This window comes from Oenanthe melanoleuca, chromosome 9 (genome assembly GCF_029582105.1).
Source record: "Oenanthe melanoleuca isolate GR-GAL-2019-014 chromosome 9, OMel1.0, whole genome shotgun sequence".
NCBI lineage: Eukaryota > Metazoa > Chordata > Aves > Passeriformes > Muscicapidae > Oenanthe > Oenanthe melanoleuca.
The window spans coordinates 10,981,866-10,995,128 of record NC_079343.1 but is presented as its reverse complement, the minus strand read 5'-3'; the positions used below and the strand labels follow the sequence as shown (position 1 = coordinate 10,995,128).

At 37.9% G+C, this 13,263-nt stretch overlaps 1 protein-coding gene across 1 annotated transcript in view; it reads left to right on the top strand.

Moving 5' to 3' along the window:
* Positions 1–4,259: 4,259 nt before the first annotated feature.
* Positions 4,260–13,263, top strand: part of SLC9A9 (solute carrier family 9 member A9) — a 172,777-nt gene continuing 163,773 nt past the window's right edge. The window contains exons 1-4 of the mRNA XM_056498959.1: positions 4,260–4,472; positions 7,591–7,705; positions 8,965–9,065; positions 11,415–11,597. Coding sequence (XP_056354934.1) covers positions 11,423–11,597 — 175 coding nt within the window. The 5' untranslated portion in view covers positions 4,260–4,472; positions 7,591–7,705; positions 8,965–9,065; positions 11,415–11,422. The remainder of the gene's footprint in view (positions 4,473–7,590; positions 7,706–8,964; positions 9,066–11,414; positions 11,598–13,263) is intronic.

Genomic DNA, 13,263 nt, shown 5'->3' with positions numbered 1-13,263 from the left:
AGCTCTTTTGTGAGATGGGAATTATTAAGTTCCATGGAATTGTTTTCTGTGGGGGATTCAGGAGGAGATTTTGAAATTTGAATTTTCATTGGGAAAACGCAGCCCATTGTATTATCAGAATACCAACATACTGTTCTCTTCTACTATTTTAACACAAGAAAAATACCTATTGTTATAAAACATTATGACAGCCACATTCTAAATGTTTTTAGCAATAAGATTATATTTTTAAATTCATAATTCCTAGATAGAGGAACACCCAAAGCTAGATAATGGTATTTTCTGTTTTACTTCTTTTAAAACCCCTAAAATTAAATCAATATGAAAGACGTAAATGGAACTCAAGGAATTGCTTTCTTTCAGAGGCAATAAGTGACCATTTGCTCACCCATGTTGAAATGGATCTTTCAACAAAAGGCTATATTCAAAACCAGAGAACAGATAAACATAATAGTCTGTGTTTCGCTGGCAGAGTCTTCCAGAGTCACAAAGAGAACCTTTAAGCCTGCAGAGGAAAGTGGCAAACATGATTTATGATGTAATATATCCCATTTAATACCCCAGAAGTACCCTGGGTATTTTTTTTCATGGGGAATATTGTGAAATATATGAAGAACTACATTCAAAGACTTTTTCTCTATACATTTAGAAGGTGGGAAGAAGATCTAAGCAACAAGAGGAATGCTCAGTCTTTATGACTGCTCTGCTTTCACATCCAGTAGAAGACAGCTGGTCAGTAAGTTCAAATTTCTTCTCTTTTCCAAGACCAGTTCTGTTGATTCCTCTTTGAAGTGACAGAATATGTGGATTCACAAAAGTTCTGGTGTTTGCTGCTACCAAAACAAATTCTAAAAGGACTGCTGTGAGACTTTGATCTAATAATCCCTTACTAATGGCTCTTTCCATTTTAGAGAATGTTTCTGGTGGGTGAGGCCCTGCAGTATCCTGCACACCTGCAGGGCTGTGCTCAGTGGAGTGTTGCCAGGTTTAGACTGTCAGACGTGGTGGAGAAAACATTAATGGAAGAGTTCAAGCTGTGCTCCAGACAAGCTGTGTCAAGCACCAACACTATGTAAATCTAAGTCCAACGCCCTTTTTCCTTTTTTCTTGCTGGAGCTGCTTTATAAGGGACAACTGTTTCTCCTGACCTGCAATGGAGGCAGAAGACTGGCAAGAGAAAGGACAAGGTGGATAAAGAACTCTGTTAGCAAATCTGAGAACAAAGCACGAAAGCCACAAGTGCTGGCTCAGCTTGAATAACTTCCTACCACTTTCTGTCTCAGATACTTAGCTGATTTATCCTAAAATTGTTTTCTTGGACTTCCGAGGACGTTGAGCAGAAATGCTGTTTCTTCCTAAGCAGTGTCTAACCTGTGAGAGACAAGAACATCCTAGGGAGCACTTGTCAGAAAGCAGGTGTGATTAGAAGACACACAAATCCAGCTAGTTCCAAGCTTCCAGTACCTTGGCATGGTGAGCCTGTGCAGTTCCTCTCCCTACCAGGGCCAGAGGACTGCTGCAAGTTTTAGTATGTGGTGTGGATGGAAAGAACAGCCTCAAACAGGAATAAGCATCTGTTTGCCCTCTGATAACAACAAACACAGCCTTGAGTTTGTTTGTTGATGTCAGATAGTGTTTTACTAGAAGGGCACGGAAAATATCTCTCTTAATAACCAGAACACATTTTGTCTGTAAATCATACAAGAATTCACTAGACATCCAAGTAGACTATATGAATAATCTAAAATACATTTTTCATGCATGTTAGAAGACAGGACGAAATTCCTCATGTGGCTCAGAAACAGAACAGATTACACAGAACACAATTCATAAAGTTTTTCTAGAAAAGGATACAATTCACAAAAATTAATGGTCCCCAAGAATTTTTAATATTTCAGTTTCCTTTGTCTTCCATAACAGACTGGTGGAAGACGTGCAGGTAAAGCCTAAGAAAGTGAAATTTAAGCAAGGAAAGCAGCAGTTCCAATGTTATTCCATGTCCAAACTGACAGAGGAATGAAAATGCTGGAGTCACCATAAGATGCTTTCAGTACTATGGAGATTATGTATGACTTTTGAATTTCATCTCTACATTATGAATTTTGTGTATATAACTCAAAATGCTAACACTCCTGAATGCTGTACATTTTGCTTCCACTCTCTTATACCTGCAAATTAAATACTCAGAAAAACAAACATATTGAGACACTAAGCATCTTGGAGCCCAATCTAAGCTGCTTCAGACTTTGGACAATATGACCCTTGAAGTCCCTTCAAATCTGAATTATTCTTTCATTCAGATTTTTTGGTGCTAAATTAATCAGAAATTCAAGAAGATAATTGCACAGGATTCACAATAGATCATTGTTTACAATTCATGAGCCTCTACTCACAGAAAGCCTGGCATTCATAAACAGTAAGAACAACCACTTTGACCAACAGGCTTATGTCAAAACAAAGGAATGCCTAAATGGTCTTTGATCAGCAGATGAAACTGATCACCAGAGGAGAGCAGAATTCAGAAGAAAAGATTTTTTTCATGATTCATCTTAGGAGTCTTCCACAGCTTATCTTTGGAGAGCAGAAGAAAGAGAAATAAAAATGACTGCTGCAGCAAGAAAAAAATGCCAGGTTTGGAGGAAATTATATGAAGGGAAGGGAGGGATAAGTGAGTCTGGACTCCTTCTGTGTCTTGGTCTGGGTACAAAAAGTGCTACAGAGCAGTAAGCACACCAAAAGCATGGGAGTACACAGAGTCCTGATGTTCTGCAGGTATCTGACGGTGCCTGGGGAGTGACTCTTGTAGAAATATATACACAGTATGTGTTGATATAAGGTGTTACTTGAGTTTTTCAGCTGTAATGGCACTGCTTCTCCATTTCTTACTTTTCCCTTAGCAAAAGAAAAATTCTGCTCTGTTCATTCTGGCCTAGCTCTTTCCAAAGAGATCAATGGCATTTATTTCAGGTACTTTTCTTTCATCTAGTCATGACTGCTTAAAATGAGCAGATTGCCACACAAAATATGCATGGTAGAAGTCTGTAAGAGGACTACCTAGGTTTTTAATTTTGCAGCAGCTGTTGAAGTGGGCATGTCAGAGTTGTTATTCTGGGCATGGTGAAAATGAGACATTTTGTAATCTTGCCTGTAACTTAACCTTTAGAGATGGGATCAAGGGTAAGAACTGTTCTGACATGAACTCCTAGCAAATTTCCCCATAACTTCACAGAAACAGTGAAGGAGAGAGGAGAAAGAGGAGAACAATAATGAGTTCCTGAAGAGGCTCCCAGATAAAATCACAAATAACAATAGTCATAGTATGTGATAATTTGGGTATAACCAAATAAAATAAACATTTGTGCATGGACATATCAAATACAGTGCTTTCCAACCTCAACTTCTACTTGAATGGAATTCCTGTGACGTTGAAAGTGTCTCCAGGATACCTTAAATAGAACAGAAATAACTCAAAGACAAAGTTTACTTTAAGACATTCTTCAGAGGTCATTCCCTTAGTGTCAAAAAAAAAAAATTCAGGGATACTGCCAAGAAATAACATCCTTTGGAAGAACAGCATTGTATCTACCTTTTCAGTAGGGATACCTCTTCTGTGAAGTGATGATATCTCCTTGAAAATGTTTGCTTTCTTGACACTATTTCCACAAAGCAACAAAAGGGAAACATTTCTCTTAGAAGAAAAACAAATAGTCTAAGTATTTTAAAGATGACATTTTTGTTCCACAATTCTTCTGTTTAAAAGAATACACATTGGTCCCCACAAGGACTATGATGCTTTTGATCTGAGAATTGACTACTTAGTCACAGAATCTCTATGATATTCAAAAGAAAAGGATTATCATTTAAGTCAGACTTTACTGAAATACAGTCACAGACATCAAAGCTTTGTTCCCAGGTTCAGCTGTTACTGTCTGAATGAAGCCATACCCTGTTGGCCACAGTACAGAAAGTGGATTCCTTTTGTTATTTATGGGCAGAAGAGTTTAGGATCAAATTGTGGCCTCACTGAAGTTAATGGCAAAACTCCCACTGACTTCAATTAGAACAGAATTTGGCTCACAGTCTCATTACTGAGCATAACAATTAAAAGGAGCTTTTACAAGCTGTATTGCTGTGTAAAAGGGCATGAACCATGTAGCAGATTTCATTGAACCCACAGCCAACAGTCATTGCTATAGCAACTGAGGTTCTAACAAAGGTAGTCACTGTCTCTGTAATCATCAGGTGTCTCTATAGCAACTAGAGTTTCCAGAGAACAAGAGGAAAATAGTTGAAAACAGTCAGTTGGAAGAAAAGAGGTTTGTGAACAAGGAGGTTGAAAGCAAGAGCAACGTAAGGGTAAAACATGGCTCGGAGTAAAGAGGAATGATTGTCCCAAACATACCCAGGGAATGACAAAGGAAGAGAGCACAGGCCAAGGGCTCAAGTGGAGAGGAGAGAGGGCTTTCCCTTGGGTAAGGAAAGCAATATGGTACTCCAAAGAGATATTTCCAGATCTAAATTAGTTGTGTTTCAGATGTAATTCTCAAAGAAAAGCGGGTTACTACTAAAGAGTGCAGGGCCAAACTTTGTCTGCAGTGGGAGTTACAGTCCACCAGGATTTTCACCTCCCTGCATTTCTTGTGCCCACATTCCTTTACAAGCATAGCCTTGTTTGTCTTCAAAATGGAAGAACACAATCTGTTATCTTGAAATGCTACTGTGAATAGCACAGTACAATTATGTAGAAATGATGATTAACTGTTCTTAATGTTACTTATTTACAAGTTTTTAAACAGTGTTGAAATTAAAAAAGGAACAGCTGCTGTTTGGATACTGATAGGGATGAAAACAGCAGTGTTAATTATAGGTCTGTTTCTGTAAAATAGGCTTTTAGGCTCTGAGGTAGGAAACAGGGTTATATGCACATAAGAAATGCCAGCATGTGTAAACATAAGTTCCCACAAAAAATAGTTTAGTGATATTGGCAGAACCTATAAAATTACTTCAGACTGATTCCTACTGATCTAATGGAAATAAGAACTGGGGCAAGATGATTAGTTGAATTAGGAATTATCCAAAATGTTCATTCGCAAACAAAACAAAATTCAGTTGGATCAGCATGCTTCCTCTGAAAATAAAGTCACAAAAGCAATTATGAATTCCAAAAGGGATCCAATCCAGTATACTGATGCACTACAATTCTTTGTTTAAATAAACCAAAACCTATCTTTAACCTGGAAAATTGATAGAAGACCCAGTAGTGCTGGAGTCAGATTTCCTTTTCACGGGTAACGAGAGCCCTCTAGTGGGATGTGCTTTCAGATTGGACTCGGGGAAAAGAGCAGCCCTTGTCATCCAAGGCAGGTTAACCGGGTATTTGTTCCGGCATTCCTTACTAGCATTTTGGTACAGCAGAACACAATGTAATATAATTTGTATCTGAAACACCCGGAGTCACCAAATGATACACTGATGAACAATGAACCCGAGTAAAACAAAAAGCACTGTACCAATATACTTTTTCAGGCAGCCTTTGGGTTTGTTTTTTTTTGGGGGGGGGGGGGGAGGGGGCGGGGAAGAGTTGAGTTTGGTGGGGGTTTTATAAGCCTTAAATGACAATGAGAGTCGGGATGTTTTCTGCTGTGTTGTGGCAATCCTGAATTCAGCAGTTTTTCTGTAGTTGCTGTACTCAGCTGAATCAGTGATGTGGCAGCACCATCGACATGGAAGGGTGGGGTGTTAATATCAGCAGCCCAGGAGAGACTGATCTCCATGAGAGCTGCTTCAAACCTCAAAGACTCCCAATGTGCACAAAGCCGAGCAAACCTGGCAGAAGGCTGGTGTGGGTGCAGGAACACCTGGCTGAGCTCAAATGGGAAAAGGAAGTAGAGAAATGGAAGCAGAAACAGGTAAACCAGGAGGAATACAGACATTGCCTGAGCATACAGAGAAACACTGAAACAGTTGTAACTCAGTAGGGATATAAGAAAAAGGGCAGCAAAAGTGGCTCCTGCACGACCCAGGCCCACTGGGGCAGAGAAACTAGTGACAAAGGACATGGAAAAGACAAAAAATTACCTTTTTGCCTCAGTTTTTATGCTACATTCCAGCTTGTAGCATAGCCTGTGAGACCAATGCACTGCCTGCTTTTATAGGAAACTAAAATTAAACCAGCATATATGCACAAATCCACAGGTCTAAGAGCTGAATATGAGTTAGCTCCCCAAAGTAGTCTACCAACAGGAAACTGTAATTTAGAAAGATTTAACTTAAAATTGTAGTGAAAAAATTAGCTAGATTGTTTTTCAGTTTATTAAAATATTTTTTAAAATTACCACAGGGCAGCAGTTCAAGCTGAAAATCCACACTAAACTCACAGAAGCAAACTTGGAAATACTTCCTTCATAATCCTGACATTCAACTCTGTGGATTAATTTAAACTGCATAAACCGGCAATTTCAGTTTTCCACAATTTCATAAGAATTCATTTAGTTCTGAACCTGTTGGCTAGAACTGTCTAAACTGGAACAGATTAACTCTCCTGTAACAACTCATAGAACCAAAATGCTCCTTGTCTTTCAAAGCTTTTATTTCTTCAGACATACTGGCATTTCTGTCTTCTCAGTGAGAAAAGCACACCTGAGCATTTCAGGTCTGTCTAAACTGCATTTGGTCTCTGAAGGAAGATTCCAGCATGATAAGCTGGTTGTTACATCACAGGGTGCATCGAATTTACTCATGCTCTAAGGGGAGAAAAGATTTTCCTGTGTTGATACAATGCCTCTAGACAGTGACATATGAGCAGAAGGATCACAAGTCTTGGGAGATTAAAAGTCCAGTTCTACTCAATTCATTGTATATTACTCATAATTAGTACAGTATTTTAATAAGTCAGTAAAACAGGCTCTGAACCAAGGAGGGGAAAAAAAAACAAAACAGACTTTACCTTCTGAATAGAAAGCTGTATTCCAGTAAGCAAAAATTATTTTTAAAGCTATTTTTTCAGCTAAGTGTACTAGCTGTAATATAAATATACATAGATTATGTGGATTTATTTCTGTCTCTGGAGGCTCTGTGACCCATCTAGATTGAATACCAGCAATATCAAATACAAAAAACCGGAGTCTGACCTCAGGAAAAAAAAAAGAGAGAACAAGATCAATAGCAACCAGCAAACAAGCTGGTTTCATAGGAAGCCTATTCTAAGCAGTAGCATAAGAGATTTTAAAATGCATAGAGGCCTGGCAGTTATAAATGATACTTAGCCCACCACTGTGGGCTTAGTGGCCTTAAGTGGCCTTAGCCCACAGTGTTTCCTGGGCAGTTGTGCATCAGAGCAGGAGCAAGCAAGACAGATCTTCTTGCCTGGAATGGATTAGAGAAGGATAACCACTTGTGATCCCACTAATCCTGTTCCAGTCTGTCTGGGGATTTTAGGCAAGCAAGCTGTGACAGAACATTTGTTATCTGTGTACTCACAAAGTGGTTGATTTCTCAGTTTCAGAGTTGGTTTGGCTTGGTCTTTTAATTATATATACAGATGCACTTGTTTTCAGTGTTTGCTTTCACTCTTGTCTGTCTTTTTCCTAGGCTTGCAGAACTGCCAGTGGTGCTAGAGCATAGCATCTTTGCTTGGAATTCCCACTAAGTGTAATTTATTACAACTTCTACATTATGCTCCTTTTCTGACTTTATATCTTCCAAGGTGAGAATCCCTCTACTGATTTACAAGACTTCTCTTGCTTTCTATTCTATCTTGATAGTTTCTATTAGAGCAGACTTCTACATTTGCCAAGCTAAGGATTATTGGTCTGTGAAATCCATAGAGTTGATAAGATGGACACAGAAAATAAGACTACTACCTCTTGTTCAATAAAATTAAATGTCAGAGGAGAGGAAGCAAATACCATTTGTAGCAAGAACTTAGTTTTATGAGAATTCCTTGATGTACTGCCTTCCACAAAAACTTTCACTTGTTTTGTCTCTTTCACCTGTTAAGTAATATTCAAGAGATCTTCCCCATGAAAACTTTCTTCATTCACCTAGTAGCATGTTCTTAAAGCTAAAATGTATGCTTCTATTTTATCAAGTCTCCTTCCTTCTAAATTTATTATCTGTTATCAATATTGGAAATATGATGTAGCTGTTGCAACAGATTGTTTTCCTGTTTAACCTGCAAACCAACCAAAACTTGGAGAGAAGGTAATCCATTTTTAGGAAGGGAAATTGCTGAAGGGCCTGGATACCCCTAAAGATAGGTTTACCTGAAATAATGTGGAAAGACCTGAGCACAAAAAATATCCAATTACCTGATCACATTGCCAACAGTTTTTCCAGTGAGACCTTATTGCAAACCCAGATAAGGTCTTCTGAGTCCATACTGTTTTTCTGTGCATTTTCTAGGGGTAGCTCTATTTTCTTAGTAGAGCTGCTCCTAATCTACTCAGACTCATCCTTCTTTACAAAACTGTACATATCAAAAATTTGCTGAAGAAGCACTGGAGAAGTGATTTGGCTTAATTTAGCTCAAGAGGTTTCTGGCTCTGTGTACCTCTAATAAAATCACATGGCATACAGAGAACAATACAGCCATACCACCTGGGACAAGGTGTAACAAAACTAACAGGACTGAAAATCTCATACAGGCTCTTCTCCACAGCTTTCACATTAGCTCTTCTCCATGTATGACTCTGAACATTTGAGGCATCCCTCTAAGTAGCTATAGGTGCCAAATGACATTAGAAGCAAAATGCATTCTTAAAGTCCTGCAACACTTAATTCCAATGTATTTCCCCCAACAATGCATGTATAGTATAATCACTTACAAGCAAATCTTGCAACAGTTATCCTGCCTTAATCATCTTATCTTTGGCATATTTTAGATAGTGTATAGTAATATTTAATACAATGGTGAGGATGCAAAAAAAACCAACAGTTTTTATATGTTGTTTCTGGCTTCCTCAGAAGCTGCAACTATGATGAGTGGCTGGATCTGGAAAGCTGATTTGAAATTGTCTTACATCTCTGAGAGGAAAGCAACTCCTGAAACCCCAATCCTGTAACATGTGAGTGCTGTTTAGAACCAGATCTTCCCAAAATTATATAAGGAGCTTGGGCAGAATTTAAGCCCCAAGTCCAACACCTGCAAGCCTGATACTAAACTGAAATTCTGTTTTCATTTAAGCTCTGGTCTGGTGCAAATTGCTGTAATGTGATTGCTTCATGAACATGTATCACATTATCTTGTGAGATAGGGCAGAATCATAACCCTATTTTGCAAAAGAGAAAAGGCAGCTTTGGAAATTCACAGTTGTGTGTTTCAAATATTTCATACCCCACCTGCTCTAGCTGTAAGACTAAGGAACTCCTTGTTATTTGGTGAAATGTATGAGTTTGGGAAAATCCAAATAAAAACCTGAGCCTGGTCTCCCAAATCTGGAGTGAATAGTCCAGTCACTGAGATTTTCAGAATAAAATTACCTTTTTTCACTGTTTTCTCCATTGATTTTATTATAAGTGCTGCAAATTACTTATTTCACAGGGTGGAAAAGAACTGGCTTTCATAATAAACAAATGCTTGGGGTTTATTGCAAAAGAAAATGAATGTGATTATTTTCAATTTATTTTTTTTTTTGCTTGCTTATGATACTTCCACATTGGAGATGGATGATCAGACTCACAAACTTGAGGTCACTGTCATTTCCTAATTGTGAATATGAAAACCAAATCAAGTCTTTATTTTTTCTCCTCTATGAAAGTTAATAGCCTTGGCTATGAGACTAACAATTTTTTTTAACAGTTGCATTAGTTGTGTAATGAAATTGCTACACCAAATTCTCTTACATTATTTTTTAATTCAAAATACAGTATTGAATACGTCTCAAAAATACCAGTTAGCATCACTATCCTTGCTTAAAATTGTTGCACAATTTATTAGTTTGGGAGATGCCATCTGGTTTCTGCCAACTTTGCATCTCACAGAGGGTCCCTTGAAAATTAGTTCAGAAATACAGTTTTGACTTAAAAACCCTGACTGTGTTTGCAAATTATAAGGTAAACCTACAAAAAGAAAGAGAAAATGAGGGAAACACACAGGAGAGAAAATAGTGAAACATGTAGAGAACAAAGTGAAACCACTGATAGAATCTGAAGAATATCTGGTAAGCAGAGAAAAAGCATTAATTAAAAAAGAACTAGAAGTAAAATAATTTTCTTACAAAGTGAAAGGAAAAGGGGAAACCTCTAAAGGGGATGAGATTTGCTTATGCAGAGGACAGAACTGATTGATTATTGAAAAAAAATTATTTAGATTGATTGAAGAAACAGTGCCTCCCCAGGAACACTCAGTTATGAGCTACAGCCCCAAAATTACTGAGAGTATGTACAGTTAGGTATTCCTGGGTTATTCAGCTTTGACATCTACCTGACTTGGAATGGATTTTTACAGATTAGTTTGCTCCAAAATATATTTGAAAAAAAGAAACAGTTATGAGATTTTTTAGCATCAATTAATGAGAAGGTTATAATTTATAATGAGAAGTAGAATTGCTGATTTTTCTAATTTTTCTGATTTTTCTCTATACAAATGTATTTTAGCCATGAGCATAGACAGAAAAGTCTAGGAGTATTTGCTATACACAGAGTTTTTCTACAGTTTTTCTGGCTTAATGGAATAATGAATGGAATAAATCAAAATGTGCAAACAACAGAAATGATGAAAAGTATATTCCACTGCATTTTATTCAATTTAACAGGGGGGTTTAAGTACTTCTAATTCCAGGACTCTTGCTTTTACAGAGATCTGTCTTTTGGCAGGATCAATACAAGTGGCCTAAATCTTGAAAACCTTACCCATTGATTTTTTTCTTCTTCTATCTTTGCACCACAGTAAAGTGCCACCTTTATTCTATGTCATTTACATTTAAACATGGGACAGTGGGAAAGAGGAAAGGTTCTTAAGCCTCCAAAATGTAGTAAAGTTTGTTACATCATTTTTTTAACATATTTTCTATCTTAAACTGTGAAGACAAAATAGGACTTCTAGGATTCAGATTGGGCTGTAAACTACAGGAAGAAAACATTATGAACTCACGCTGGGTTTTACAACAGAATTTTAGAAATAGAGAGTCTGAGCCTTGGAGGCAATTTGTAAATCCACAGCCAGAGCAAGCGCAGTCCAGCGACACAATCATAACTTTGAAAATGAGACGGGGCAGCTTTAAGAGAGAAACAGGAAGCTGTAACTAGAATCCAGCTGAATTCTGAGCTGGGGCACTTTACCATGAGGCTGCAAATGAAACAGATGTGCTTGCTGTGAATTTCTGTAGTGTCTGGAGTTTTTGTACTAAAGGTGGCAATACTTTCCTTCCTGTGATTTTTTTTTTTTAATTCTTTTTCACATACTCTCTATAAAGTGAAAGAAATGGAGAAGTTGAAGAAATATGTATCAGTGACAGATGAAGATCACTTTTATCATCAGGGAGCTGTGGAGCTGCTAATCTTTAACTTTCTACTCATCCTTACAATATTAACAATTTGGTTGTTTAAAAACCATCGATTCCGCTTTCTGCATGAAACTGGAGGAGCTATGCTTTATGGTGAGTATAAATTCAAGTGCCAGCATAACATCAGACTTAGTTGCATATTTATGCTCAGGCACTTGAGATCAAGTGCTGACAAAGCTCAGAAATGTGCTGAATTAAATGTCATCAGCTCCATAAGTGTATGGTAAAATAATGACTTGACAGCATCTCCCCTGAAGTAGCCAGAGGCCACCTTGATGGGGGGCAGCTGTGAGGAGCTGGTGATCCTCAGCATGTGCATTCTGATCCTCTGTGGTCAGACAGCAGAGCTGGGGAGTTTACTGTTTACAAAAACAGTTTGCTTGGGTTTTTATAACATGCAAAGTTGTTAGTCTAAGGAGCCTTGTGGATACAGACATGTTTTCTAATAAAGTTTAAATGATCCTGAGAGCTTTCTTTTGGCTTTGCTCTGTGCCTTTGGAAAACACTGAACAATGTGTCTCAAGTTTGCTCTCAATGCTGTCATTGTAGAGGAACTTTAGTTTGCCTGTCTAGTTCTAATCTTTTATGAAGCTTTGCCATGTTGCATTTCGCTCTCACGCAGAACTTTCTGCATTGTCCCCTAAGTACTCTCTGGTTTAATGGTACACACTTAGATGTGGAATGATTTCTCTTGTCATTCTCTTAGTGCTGTTTCACTGAGACTCTACTGCCATAAGATACATACAGGAGGGCAAACTGTCAAAATGGAAGACAGAAATCAACAGCTCAGTCATTATCTGAGTGACAGCCTGTTCTGACACATTCTGTGCACACCACATCCTCCAGCAGTGTAATACCCAAAACTGATTTTGTTAAAATGGGTGCCTCTACTGCAGTAGCTTCCTTTTCACTATTGTGCTGCTTGCCATGCGCATCTGATGGCATTTTCTGAAGATTGGCAAAAGCCAGTCCAAACAGAAATGAAACATGGCAGAATACAATACAAAACAAGAAATAAGTAAGTATGGAATTAGAGCTTTATTTGTCATTTGGTTCTTTTTGGCTGCCTGCTCAGAACATACTCTGCACATCATGAGGATAACCTGCACATGAGAATATTCTTTTGATTGGTTAAGAGATCAATGCTCCAGCAGGTCAGAGCTTTTGAATTATTAAAGCATTCCTCATGTTAGTTTATTTACAATCTCTTTAGTCTTGCATAATTTATAGCAACCTTCAAACAGGAAAAAAACAACTTATCTGTAGGATCCAAAAAGGTAACAATGCCTTTCTTATCCTTCAAAATTTTGGATATGGGTGTTATCTTTAACACCATGGAATGGCAATATTGAAAAGAAAGTGAAATTTCAGAGGTTATAAGAGAGGTTGTCAGATCAACAGGCAGCAACTTTGGGAGAAAATCTTCATGACACCAAGCACTGACAGTGGGACAAATCCTGCCCTCACTTAATTTCACCTTTCCTATCCAAACAATTGATTTCTACCTTTCCTGCACAAAAAGAGATCCCAGTCCTTACAGTTTGCTTTGCTCCAGTCCATTAAGATATTTATTAGATATGTGAATAACAATACAATGAACTGATAATTTGACTTAAAGTGATAGGATATGGGCACTTATTGCAGAGTGTGTCCCACAGGAGGACAGGTGGGTCCATATTCCTCAACTGTGCCCTTAGGGGAGTAGCAGTGAGAGGACAGGGAAGGCAAAGAATGAGGAACACCAGGGGGGAAAAAACAA